Here is a 13,481-nt window from a genome sequence, read left to right on the forward strand (position 1 = left end):
TGTCTCCCAGCAACTTCTTCTGTGCCCTTCCTACACTTATTAGTTATGGAAGTGGAGCTGAGTTTCGAATCAAACTCCCTTTTTCCAAGGATGGTGTTTCCTGCAGCACTCTTCCCAACTCCAGTCTTCCCAAGCAGCACAATCCTCAACTCTGCAATGAACAAGGACAAAATATTGTGACAGAAATGACTTTCAGGAAAAACCCTGCTTTCATAAAACTAAGTGTATTCCTCACAGGACTCAGTTAGAAGAACTGAAAGTATAGATATTCTCATCACTGACTTCACCAACAGTGCCGTGAAAAAGTATTTGCCCCCTGTCTGATTTTGTGCATTTTTGCACATTTTTCATATTGTATTTGGTCAGATTTTTTTGTGGGTTGTAGTAGTATATAGAGGGAGTCTGAGAGAAAAAAAAAATTACCCCAAAGTTTGGTGCTTCTTTCATTTGTTTTTTTGTTGTGAAAGGTAATCAAACATGCAATCTTCAGGTGTGAAAAAGTTATTGCCCTCCCCACCCTAGTTAGCTCAACCCAATTAAAGGGGTAATTAGGGTCAGCTGTTTGAGTACTCTGGGTAACAACCAGGCCTGATTTGGGCCAGCCCTGCCCAATATAAATCTGACTAACTTTGACCCTTACCAGAGTGAAGTTGTCAGCACACAGGTTCTAGAGCAGGGCTTCTCAAACTCGGTCCTGGGGATCCTCTGTGGCTGCTGGTTTTCATTCCAACTGAACTCTCAATTACTTTAGAAACTTAATTGAACTGATAATTTGCTTTATTAGACCTTTTTTACTTGTTTTCAGCTCTTGAACAGTTGAATATTTCAAGTTAGCTATAACATTTTGTAAGTAACTTGAACTGCAACTGTTCAAGAGCTGAAAACAAGTAAAAAAAGGTCTAATAAAGCAAATTATCAGTTCAATTAAGTTTCTAAAGTAATTGAGAGTTCGGTTGGAATGAAAACCAGCAGCCACAGAGGATCCCCAGGACCGAGTTTGAGAAGCCCTGCTCTAGAGGCACATCATGCCACAAACAAAAGAAATTCCTGAAGACCTCCGGAAAAAAGTTGTTGATGCCTATCAGTCTGGAAAGGGTTACAAAGCCATTTCTAAGGCCCGGGGCTTCACTGAACCACAATCAGAGCCATATTGTCCAAATGGACAGTAGTGAATCTTCCCAGGAGAGTGGCCGTCCTGCCAAAATCTCTCCAAGAGCAAGGCGTAAAAACATCCAGGAAGTCACAAACAACCCTAGAACATCCAGGGATCTGCAGGCCTCTCTCGTCTCAGCTAAGGTCAGTGTTCATGACTCCACCACCAGAAAGACACTGGGCTAAAATGGGATTCATGGCAGAGTAGCAAGGCGGAAACCATTGCTCACTAAGAAGAACATGAATGCTCTTTCAAGTTTGCCAAAAAGCACCTGGATGATCCTCATGAGTTCTGGAACAATGTTCTATGGACAGATAAGTCAAAAGTGGAACTTTTTGGCCAACATGGGCCTCGTTATGTCTGGCGAAAACCAAACCCTGCATTCCACAGTAAGAACCTCATACCAACAGTCAAGCATGGTGGTGGTAGTGTCATGGTTTTGGGATGCTTTCCTGCATCATGAGCTGGACGCCTTGCCATCATTGAAGGAACCATGAATTCTGCTCTGTATCAGAAGATTCTACAGGAGAATGTCAGGCCATCCGTCCGTGAGCTGAAGCATCAGAGAATTCTACAGGTGAAAAGAATTGTGGGATATGTGGGATCGAGTCATAGAAGCAAAAAGTATATTTCTAGGTTTTAAAACAACATATCCCACAATTCTTTTCAACGTCCCGTCCCTGCCTATTGGCTGAGTGTCGCAGAGGCGGCACATTCAAATTTCAAACTGTACAGGATAGACACGGAGCATGATTTAGCTTATTTGTTATTAAGCTACTGACTCTCTGTTGAACCGAATACTGCTTTGTTTTTAGCCGTATTTGTATTTTCATCGGCAGACGCGCTCTGGATGCAAGCACAGTGCTGACATGTCATTTCCTAAAATTATATTAACAGAGGTTTCTGGTAAATATATAAAGAAAAAAGGGAGTGTGTATTTTAGCACTACTACAAAAAGACCATGTATAGAATTAAAATGAATGGACTATAGAACAGTAATTGTTTTGTAACAAACAAGATTATCCATAAACTAATTTTTACAGAAAATAAATATAAAAAGAGAATTTCGACAAAAGCTGCTGTGAAGCACTGTGGTTGAAAGTGAAAACGTTACCCACGAAACGTTTTTTCCCCCAGAAAGCAGAAAACGTTAATCTGTTGACGTTTCTCTCGTGAGACTGGGTTGTATACATGGCTAAGTCAACATTTTAAAAAACCTTATTGCATTATTTATTTTACACAGCTTGAGACCCAAGCATGTGTAAAGACAACACAGCACTTCTGGAATGTCCCTACAAAATCAATTATTTAAATGGCTTACCTGCATTGTCTCTCGTGTTTGATGCCTGAGGTGTGGCTCCAGATAAAGAACCTGAAAAGAGAAACAGTAGAGGTTAATGATAAATGTTAAGAACTGTAATATACTCTGTACAGTACCTGTCAGAAGTATCTTTCCCTCCATACTTTAACGAGACCTGGTGCCCGTAGTTTCTCCACCAGGTGACGTAGTCTGACTCCAAGTGGTGACATTGCTCTTTTTGACGTAGTCGGCAGGATCTAGGTGTTAAATCCACACCAGGGCAGGGTCAACAGGCGGTAGCACCTCCAGAAGCGGTAACCATAGTGATGGCCATGTTTATGGGAGCTCCATGGATCCCAAAGTTAAAGGGGATAGGTAGTGAAGTAAAATTTGGAGACTGGCAGGCACAGCTACAGACCATATTGAGATTGCAAATGTTAGATGAAGGACAGAAGGTAGATTTTATCATTCGTGCTTTAGAAGGGGATGCAAGGAGGGAGGTATTACTTTTAGCACCTACAGCTGGGGCCACGAGTGCTGGAGTGGAGGTCGTAGAGAAGTTTTATGGAGATAGGGTTGTTGTAGCTAAATTATTTAAATGACTTACCTGTGTTGTCTCTCATGTTTGAAGCCTGAGGTGTGGATCTAGATAAAGAACCTGAAAAGAGAAACGGTAGAAGTTAATGGTAAATGTTAAGAACTGTAAGATACTCTGTACAGTACCTGTGGGAAGTATCTTTCCCTCCATACTTTAACGGGGCCTGGTGCCCGTAGTTTCTCCACCAGGTGGCGTAGTCTGTCTCTAGGTGGTGACACGTGTCTTATCCTGATGTCAGTATAATTAAACATTACATTACCAGCGGTTCTAAAGATATGTGGCGTGGCAAGGGAGGTGCAAGCTGTGTGGTTTTTTTTTGAGAGGTTGGATGATTTAAAAAAAAAAAAAAAAAAAAAAATACAAAATCATATATTTTAAATCTATTGTATTTAAAAATAACTAAAATAAAATAACGCAAAAAGCTTTTGTTTAACGTGCTAATGTTCCTTAGCAACTGTGATACATCACATACGATGCGTGGTTCCCCCCTCCCCACCCCAGTAAACTTAAAAACAGTATCAGCAGCGCGCTTACAGTGAGAAACAGATTTAAAGAGAAATGGATCGTTTTGTGACAAAGGGAGAAAAACGTACAACACAAACCGAAGTGAGGGCAGCAGCGGAGGTTCCAGCAAAACGCAGAAGCCAAAAATATGCAAAGCATATTTAAAAATGGACTTTATATGGAGCGGGTCCAGTCGTGCACCGAGGCCTCAAATGTGCGGCGAAGTACTGGCAAACTACAGTATGCGGTCCTGCAGGCTACACCGGCATCTCGAAACACGACAGCCCTACCTTAGTATCTAAACCCGTAACGTTTTTTCACAGGAAGCACAATGAGTTAATTTATTTATTTATTGCATTTATATAGCACTTTTTATACAAAAGTACATAGCAGAAAAAAGAACAAACCACAATACATTTGTATAGCAGGCTACCTGTGCAAGGCCGACTGGAAAAGCATGAACAGTTCCATGCATCCCAGTGCCGCAGATAGGAAGTGGCTATGGGCCACCTTCCCCCAATAAGACGAGGCTGCCAAACCATGCATGGAAAATAATAATAAATGATTAACTGTACCACAAGATTATGCAGCCTTTATATATTAAAAAGCCAAGAGAACACCCCTCGGGAAGCAAGCAAAAGCAAGGTCCTCCCAGCGTGCACAGGCACCGATACGCAGACCTGCGTGCCTGCTAACAAGAGCTAAATGTAGTGCTCGTCTGTCCTGTAATAAAAGCAGGTGAGAACCCTCTTAAATAACCTTCTGAATTGCTTATTTGCAGGGAAGGAAAATAAATTGCAGCAACTTCTGAGTCCCGAGATTTCTTCCTACACACCATGTACAGAACGCAGTGTAACCCGAGTGGGCGGGGCCATTCACCAGGATCCAGCATAAGAGAGATATGACTGACAGCCCTGTACTGCAAGTAGCTCCTATCTTTAGCCTTGGACAGGGACAGACACAAAGGCTTTTATTTAAACAGCCCTCCTTAGCTTGGAGATTGGTCGTGCCTCCATTTGTCAAGAGCCACCTGCACAGTTTGCATTCCACTTTGCTTGGGCTGGACTCAAACTGAAACCACACGGTAGTCGAGAGGTGCGTACGTGTCTTATGCTGATGTCAGTATTATTTATATTAATAGGGGTGCATATTGCTAAAAAGAAATAAAACAAGTATTTTGGAAAACGTAAATGCAAAAAGTAAAATAATCTTTGTTTTTACCTTCCTATCTTGCCTGCGCCTAATTCTGGTCCCCTTAATTTTATTTCAAACAGAGCTGACAAATGACGTGAATTGTTCACCCCGTTCCTACTTTTAACTCGCATTTCATTTTTGCAGTCGCCTAGTTTAACGTTGTGCTTTTGTTATTTCCCCCACTGGTTTAACAGAGATGTCCTGACAGTTTTTTTTTTTTTTTTGCAGATGTCAGTATTAACAAATAACATGCCTTTGGATGAAAGAGAGCACATGAACCCTTTCCCAGTAAGTAGGAGGGTGCGAGGGGGTGGGATAGAGAGTACACAGCTTACCAGACTTACTCGGCTTATCATTGGCTTGCTCTTCAACGTCCATTTCTTCAGAAATGGGCTCTTTGCTCTTCATCCTCATTTTTTTCACCTGTATGATCAACTCACTGGTGTAGTAGCTTCCTTCATTCTCTTCCACCATCCTGTCTATCTTTTCCAGTAGCTCAGTGACCTGGGTGTGATCGCTCATGTTCTTGTTGTTGAAGGCATGATAACGGCACCCACACTTCTCAACAAGCTCCCGGAGCTCTTTGCTGGCTCCCTGAATGAACTCCTTAATTTTCTTCTCTCCTAGTTTGTCCCGGTTGGTGAAAAGGACCATCGTGTATCTCCCAGCTCCATCTCCATATCTCCTCAGGATTGTCTCAACTGTTCCCTTGTCTTCACCTGTGAATCGGCCCACCTCAATCACCAGGAGAATAACGTGGGGTCCCGGGGCAGACAGAGCAATGCATTCTTCTTCAATGACTTCATCCAGAGAGAGGTCTGTGCCAAAGGCTGGAGTGTCGACCACAACAACACGTCTCCCAGAAACCTCTCCTTCTCTCTTCTCACATACTTTTGTAACCGAGGAGTTACTGGCTTGTGATTTAAACTCCTTTTTGCCCAGGATGGTGTTTCCTGAGGCACTTTTCCCAACTCCAATCTTCCCAACCAGCACCATCCTCAACTCAGGGGAACTGCCTGTCTTTCCATGCACGTCTAAATAAAAAAAGAAAAGAGGTTTCTGATTAAATATATAACTTGTGTGATTGACATATTTAGATGCCCAAATAATGGGTGTACAACAATTCATTCCAGTGACAATTTGTCCTGGCAACAATTAGAAAAAAAATCCCTGCAAGTGCTCTTGCAAAACTTGCATCTCTTCTGAATATCTGGCTGTGACAGAAATATAATGAGTTCTGGTTGTAAATCTCCCTCTCAACCTGTGAGGGCACTAAGTAGCGAAAGGGAAAGGCTTTGGACAGGTTGGCTTGACAGTTCATTCGCTGGGTCGGGAGGTCAGTCAGCCTGGAAAATGGCAAGACTCCGATGGAGGAACTTCTTGACCTGGAAGGTAAACGAGGTAGCAGCTGCAGGCAATAGAATCAGCTGCAATCATTTACCAAGGGCTCATCCATGATCGCATAAAAGGGGCCGGAGAATTGTAAATCTTTTCCTTTGCTTTGGTTTCAGAGATACGAGGAGACTGGAAGTACTGGGAGATATCCCCAAAATAAAATAAAGAGTTTGTGAGTGTTTTGTTGGTGTTTTCTGTTTAGTAACTGTCTGTTTGTTTCGTTAAATAGCACTAGACGGCTAAACACAGATCCTGAGCTGATTCCAGGGGCCAGCACAAAACCGGATCACCACAGCACTTGTTTTCACCAATAGCACGTAATATATTGTATTTCACCACAAGCACTGAGAGCACTCACTTTGAACCTGTGATCGTGTGTGTGTCTAATTGTGTGTGTTTTCTACCATGTTTATTGTTTGCGGGACTGCAACCCTTTTGGTGTGTATTGCCACATTGCTGTGTACTGCCAGCTCATTATTGTTTTCTGGTTGGTCATCAGACACTTGTATTTCTAATCATTAAAACCCTCATTTCACCCGTACTTTGTTGTCTGTTTGTTACTGGAATTACTGCATCCGCACTGCACCTGATATACACCTGCTACCAATCTACCACTTTGGACCAATTTTTTATTTATTTATTCATATATTTGTCCCTTAGCACTAATTGGTTGATCTTGTCTTTAGTAAGGATCCCCGTGTAAAATTCACTGACGTTGTCTGCTTTGTTAACTACACACCGGGACTGAATGAAAAATGAGGAATAGGTTTGGTTATATAAAGGTAGTTTAAGAAAATAGGAAGGATGGAGAACATAATGCAGTAAGAAACAAAGAAAGTAAAGTAAAGGAACGGGGTAAAAACTGAGAGGGGAAACTTTTTAATGTGGATGACGTGTTTAAAGCTGAAGAAAATCTGAATCAGAAAACCTGCTCAGTAATAGGAAGAGTGAGCGCTCAGATTTGAAATGCTGGTCTCTCGCCAGATTGCATTACTTCCCTTCTTTTCTTCTACATTTTTGCATCTTTTGCCGTTTAAATGTTTTTGGACTGTTTTTAATATTTTTATAAATTCTTGTGGACTGAGATCAAGGCAGACACTCTGGGGAAGCTGATAGACAGATCACAGAGAACCAGCGCTGCTCTCCTGTTTAGAGACCATTCCTGAAGCAGCCTACAGTGCAATGTGGGCTGCTTGCAGTATTTATGGATATTCCTTTTCTTTTGAGGACAGCAACGCATAAGATCTGATTTTTTAAAAAAAATATTTCAACAAATTCTGAAGGACTTGGTGCACACAAGCAGTGATTGGAATATGTTTTTTTTATTATTTTGGACAATTTTTTTTAAACAGTTATTTTTATCTGATTTGTTTATTTGTGTGTGCTTTTGATATGCAATTTTCATACTAGTTTTAATCTGATCCCCTCTATTTAAATTTTAAAAAATCATTTATTTAAATAACTTACCTGTGTTCACGCTCATGTTTGATGCCTGAGGTGTGGATCTAGATAAAGAACCTGTAAAGAGAAACAGTAGAGGTTAATGATAAATGTTAAGAACTGTAAGATACTCTGTACAGTACCTGTCAGAAGTATCTTTCCCTCCATACTTTAACGAGACCTGGTGCCCGTAGTTTCTCCACCAGGTGGCGTAGACTGTCTAAGTGGTGACATTGCTCTTTTTGACGTAGTCGGCAGGATCTAGGTGTTAAATCCACACCAGGGCAGGGTCAACAGGCGGTAGCACCTCCAGAAGCGGTAACCATAGTGATGGCCATGTTTATGGGAGCTCCATGGATCCCAAAGTTAAAGGGGATAAGTAGTGAAGTAAAATTTGGAGACTGGCAGGCACAGCTACGGACCATATTGAGATTGCAAATGTTAGATGAAGGACAGAAGGTAGATTTTATCATTCGTGCTTTAGAAGGGGATGCAAGGAGGGAGGTATTACTTTTAGCACCTACAGCTGGGGCCACGAGTGCTCAAGTATTGGAGGTCTTAGAGAAGTTTTATGGAGATAGGGTTGTTGTAGCTAAATTATTTAAAATTACTTACCTGTGTTGTCTCTCATGTTCGATGCATGAGGTGTGGAACTAGATAAAGAACCTGAAAAGAGAAACAGTAGAAGTTAATGGTAAATGTTAATAACTGTAAGACACTCTGTACAGTACCTGTGGGAAGTATCTTTCCCTCCAAACTTTAACGGGGCCTGGTGTCTGCAGTTTCTCCACCAGGTGGCGTAGTCTGTCTCTAAGTGGTGACACGTGTCTTATCCTGATGTCAGTATAATTAAATATTACAGATATAACGGCCTGCCTTTGGATGAAAGAGAACACAGGAACCTTTTTCCCAGAAACTAGGAGAGAGGGAGATAGATGGAACCTATTTAGCAACGTTTGCAAACCCCTAAGGCAATCACAAAAAACATCTGCAAACAGTTAGAGCATCAGAATCAGGCGCACGTGTGGGCAAACAAACTGTCATGGGACCCGACTTCTAAATCATGTTTTTGTGCGCTATTGCAGCGGATCGCTAATGCTGTCATTTTTGCCCAAGCAAGCGGCTGTGCACATATTTGCTAAATAGAGCCCAGAGATTACACAGCTTAGCAGAATTGAGGCTTTGCATGGACTCCCTCCTGAACTTTCATTAATTCACAATTTCTTTTTTCTGATTTTGTTTCGCACTGTCTCTTCATCTCTGCTGCAGCCGATTCTTTTCAGCTCGGAGAATCCGCAATGAATGAATGATTGCAATTACAGATGATTTAATGAACTGTGATGGGCGCTTCGGGCCCGATGGCTGTGATGGGCGCTCAGGGCCTGTGAAAGATAAATTTGGCAATGAGGCCTCGTCCATGGGTGCTCGATGGCTGCGCGAGACCGATTGGAAAAGCATGAACAGTTCCATGCATCCCAGTGCCGCAGAGAGGAAGTGGCTATGGGCTCCCCCCCCACCAATAAGACGAGGCCGACAAACCATGAATGGAAAATAATAATAAATGATTAACGCACATCACAGTGGCGCCTGCCTCCTACCCCACAAATATTTTTAAAAAAATTATAAAAATGAAAGCCGAGACATGGCCTGTCCCCCAGAGCATGACTGCGCTGGGGGGAAAGAACCCAGCCTCTCCAGCCCAACCACTCACCCCACAGAACTATACCAAAAGATTATGCAGCCTCTATAACTAACCCAACTCATCACTCAGATAGGGAAAAAACCCTGATTCACATATTTTTTTTTGGGGGGGTGAAACCTCAGGGATCTGTGCCTGAGGGTAGTCCTTCCTCCAGGCTCTAAGCGGTCGACTCCCATTTCGCTTCCCAGTGCTTGACTAAGCAGCCAAAACAAAAGAAGCGACACGCGAGAATAACACACAGAGCCTTTATGCACTGGCTGATGACGTGTTGTTTAGGGGTGGATTCTCCTTGCGGAAAAACACCAAGTTTACAATTCTGTTTGCTCAATTTCTGTTAGCTCTTAAAAAAATATATATAAATAAAAAAAAACACAAGAACAACATTGGACCAGATATTCAGAAGAGTTGCGAGTTTCGCAAGGGCAGTTGCGAATTTTTGATGGCGGAATTCAGCAATTCTTAAGGAGGGGTTGTGAATAATTATGCAAGTGCACCTACAAGTGCAAAATTCAAAATATATGTTTTCTGCAAATAACAATGTTGGGGAATAATTCGTTGCATGTGTTTGACTTCACTTATCTAATTCGCAAACAATCTAACATCCAATTTAAATACTATTTACTCCTATTAAGAGGGAACTTAGCGCTCACTATGCTTTGTTTAAATTAACTTTTGTTCTAGTTGTTCAGAGTGGTGCAAAAACTGAAAAAAACAAGATACCATCTTAAATACACAGATATTATTAAATGTGTATCAGAAAATAAATACTTGTGTCTTAACACATTCCATCTCAGATGTCTGCAGCTACAGAGGAAGCTGCCGTTTCAATAAGCTCTCAGTTTCAGATACTGGTTCACCAGATGCTGGTGGCACTGATGGTGTAGCTGTGCCTGGAGCGCTCAGTCTCTACAGGAATTGTTTGGGCTGCCATTTCTCCATTCAAGTGACCGGCTCCTAGGCAGGTCCTCCAACAGTGGATTTAGCATATTTTTGAATAAGACAAGTTTTCTGTAAACTCAAATTTAAACTCATGATATATTTTTGTAATCTCATTGTGGAATAGTTGTAACAGCATTTACCTTATCTGGGATGTGGGTGAAAGCTGGGCAGACAAAACTGCCTGGATGGAGCACTAAAACAGTGAAACACGTCTTAAACTATATCAAACGATTATGCAGCCTCTCTATATTAAAAAGCTAAGAGAACACCCCTCAGAAAGCAAAAGCAAAATCAAGGTCCTCCCAGAGTGCACAGGGACCGATAAGCAGACCTGCATGCCTGCTAACAAGAGCTAAATGTAGCACTTGTCTGTCTTATAAAAGCAGGTGAGAACCCTGTTAAATAACCTTCTGAATTGCTTATTTGCAGGGAAGGAAAATAAATTGCAGCAGCTTCCGAGTCTGAGATTTCTTCCTACACCCCATTTACAGAACGCAGTGTAACCCGAGTGGGCGGGGCCATTCACCAGGATCCAGCATAAGAGATATGACTGACAGCCCTGTACTGCAAGTATCTCTTATCTTTGTGTCTGTCCCTTGGACAGGGACAGACACAAAGGCTTTTATTTAAACAGCCCCCCTTAGCTTGGAGATTGGTCGTGCCTCCATTTGTCAAGAGCCACCTGCACAGTTTGCATTCCACTTTGTTTGGGCTGGACTCAAACCCCAAACCACACGGTAGTCGAGAGGTACGTACGTGTCTTATGCTGATGTCAGTATTATTAACTTGTTACAGTTATAAAGAATGCCTGTCTTTGGATGAAAGGGCACAGGAACCTTTCCCAGTAACTAGGAGGGACCGAGGAGTGTGGGGGAGTTAGAGAGTACACAGCTTACCAGAATAAATTGTGGGAAATGTGGGATCAGGCATAGAAGCAATGGTATATTTCAAGGTCTTAAAACGACATTTCCCACAATTCTTTTCAATGTCCCGTCCCTGCCTATTGGCTGAGCGTCGCAGAACAAGCAGGGGCGACGCATTCAAATTTCAAACTACACAGACAGACACGGAGCATTTCGCTTATTTGTTTTTAAGTTAATGACTGTCTCTGTTGAACCGAATACCGTTTTGTTTTTCGCCGTATTTGTATTTTCATCGGCAGACGCGCTCTGGATGCAAGCACAGTGCTGACATGTCATTTCCTAAGATTATATTAAGCGAGGTTTGGGGTAAATATAGAAAGAAAAAAGGGAGTGTATATTTGAGCACTAGTACAACAAGACCATGTACGGAATTAAAATGAATGGACTATAGAATAGTCGTTTTTTTATTTTATTTTTTAACAATTTAATTGGTTTAAAAGCAAACAAGATTATCTATAAACTAATGTTAACAGAAAATAAATATAAAAAGAGAATTTCGACAAAAGCTGCCGGGAGGCACTGTCGCTGCTGATTGATTGTTTATACACGCTTTGAAAGGGGAGTCTCGTCTTCCAGAATATCACTTACAATGTGCGCCATCAAAAATAAAAATAAAGTTTATAAAGATGATTTCAGCAAGCTAAAACACCACACGAACAATTGTCATGTGACACTTTCTATATTGGCTTGCTAGCTTACAATTGGCTGCTGGTCCGCGGCGGTGCGGCACTGAGCGCTGGTTTAACATGTTACAGGTGTTACACACCGAGTGCTGGTTTAACATGTTACAGGTGTTATACACTGAGCGCTGGTTTAACATGTTACAGGTGTTACACACTGAGCACTGGTTTAACATGTTACAGGTGTGATACACTGAGCGCTGGTTTAACATGTTACAGGTGTTACACACTGAGCACTGGTTTAACATGTTACAGGTGTTATACACTGAGCGCTGGTTTAACATGTTACAGGTGTTATACACTGAGCGCTGGTTTAACATATTACAGGTGTTACACACTGAGCACTGGTTTAACATGTTACAGGTGTTATACACTGAGTGCTGGTTTAACATGTTACAGGTGTTATACACTGAGTGCTGGTTTAACATGTTACAGGTGTTATACACCGAGCGCTGGTTTAACATGTTACAGGTGTTATACACCGAGCGCTGGTTTAACATGTTACAGGTGTTATACACTGAGTGCTGGTTTAACATGTTACAGGTGTTATACGCCAGCGCCAGGAGGCACTGAGCGCTGGCATGCGTATCGGGAGACTCAGCGCACTGCGCTTTCTCGCGCATTCTTAAACAACTTCCGCTTTGAAATCACAGAAGTGACCATTCAAATCTGGTACGTTATGCTGTTTTCAGTGTTTTGTCTTTACTATCATATTTTAGGAGCGAGAGCGGAGAGAGCGAGAGGGAAACTAAATTTTATGTAGCAAAATCTAGGAACAGTGAAAGCGATTTGCCCAGCCTGACCTGGATTATTTTATTTGTTGGTGTTAGAGATTATATTTGTTTAACCTTTTTATTTCGCTCTGTGAGCACAGTGTTTTTGTTTAAACCTTTATTTTATTTTTGTATTTAAATAAAACGGCACATGCGGCGTTTGTTTTGAAACTACAGTACTGGTGTCAGTTTCCTTCCTGCTTCTGACCTGACTTCACCGCCCAGCCACCCTGTCACACAAATACATTAGGTCTTGTACATTTTTTTTTCTTACTTCTGCACCTTTTGCAGTGGACTTCTCATTTTGTATTGTTTGTCATGAATTTAGAGAAATTGAGTGTCTGCTTCCAGTTTATATATCATTAACAATTTAGAAATAAAACGCAGCTACTGTACTGTGTGCAAAGAAAATGTAACCATATTTTAAACTCGCAGATAATTTAAATCAATTAACTTTTTCCAACATTTTTGTAAATCATGGAGGTAAACATTTCATTAACTGAAGTCATCAGGTATGAATAATAACTATTTCATATTGAGAGGAACGGTAGTTCCTCGTACAAGTTAGAAAAACTACTGAGTCTCTATACAGCTCAAAGAGTTTTGCTGTTTTCACCATGTTGCAGCGGCAAAAATAAAATCACTTAGAATTACCATCTGTATCAGTATCAAGTCTGAAACTTTCTTACATCAAATGTGAAAAAAACGTACATACCTCTTATACACAATGAGATATAAGTCGTCAAACTAAGGTCAAATTGTTATTCTCCTTCCTCTTCCGTTTACTTTTTAAGGGTGTGTAGCGCCTTTTCAAACAGAAAAGCTAAATAACTGGACATCTACCAATCCTATGATTCCACATGTTGGTCAACGTCAAAAC

General features: G+C 41.4%; 1 protein-coding gene across 3 annotated transcripts in view; it reads right to left on the reverse strand.

The window, feature by feature from the left end:
• Positions 1–5,177, reverse strand: part of LOC131696742 (GTPase IMAP family member 8-like) — a 206,888-nt gene extending 201,711 nt beyond the window's left edge. For all 3 annotated transcript variants that reach the window (XM_059016290.1, XM_059016289.1, XM_059016288.1), the window contains exon 1: positions 5,085–5,177. In XM_059016290.1, coding sequence (XP_058872273.1) covers positions 5,085–5,163 — 79 coding nt within the window. In that variant the 5' untranslated portion in view covers positions 5,164–5,177. The remainder of the gene's footprint in view (positions 1–5,084) is intronic.
• Positions 5,178–13,481: the final 8,304 nt, after the last annotated feature.

This window comes from Acipenser ruthenus, chromosome 52 (genome assembly GCF_902713425.1).
Source record: "Acipenser ruthenus chromosome 52, fAciRut3.2 maternal haplotype, whole genome shotgun sequence".
Lineage (NCBI taxonomy): Eukaryota > Metazoa > Chordata > Actinopteri > Acipenseriformes > Acipenseridae > Acipenser > Acipenser ruthenus.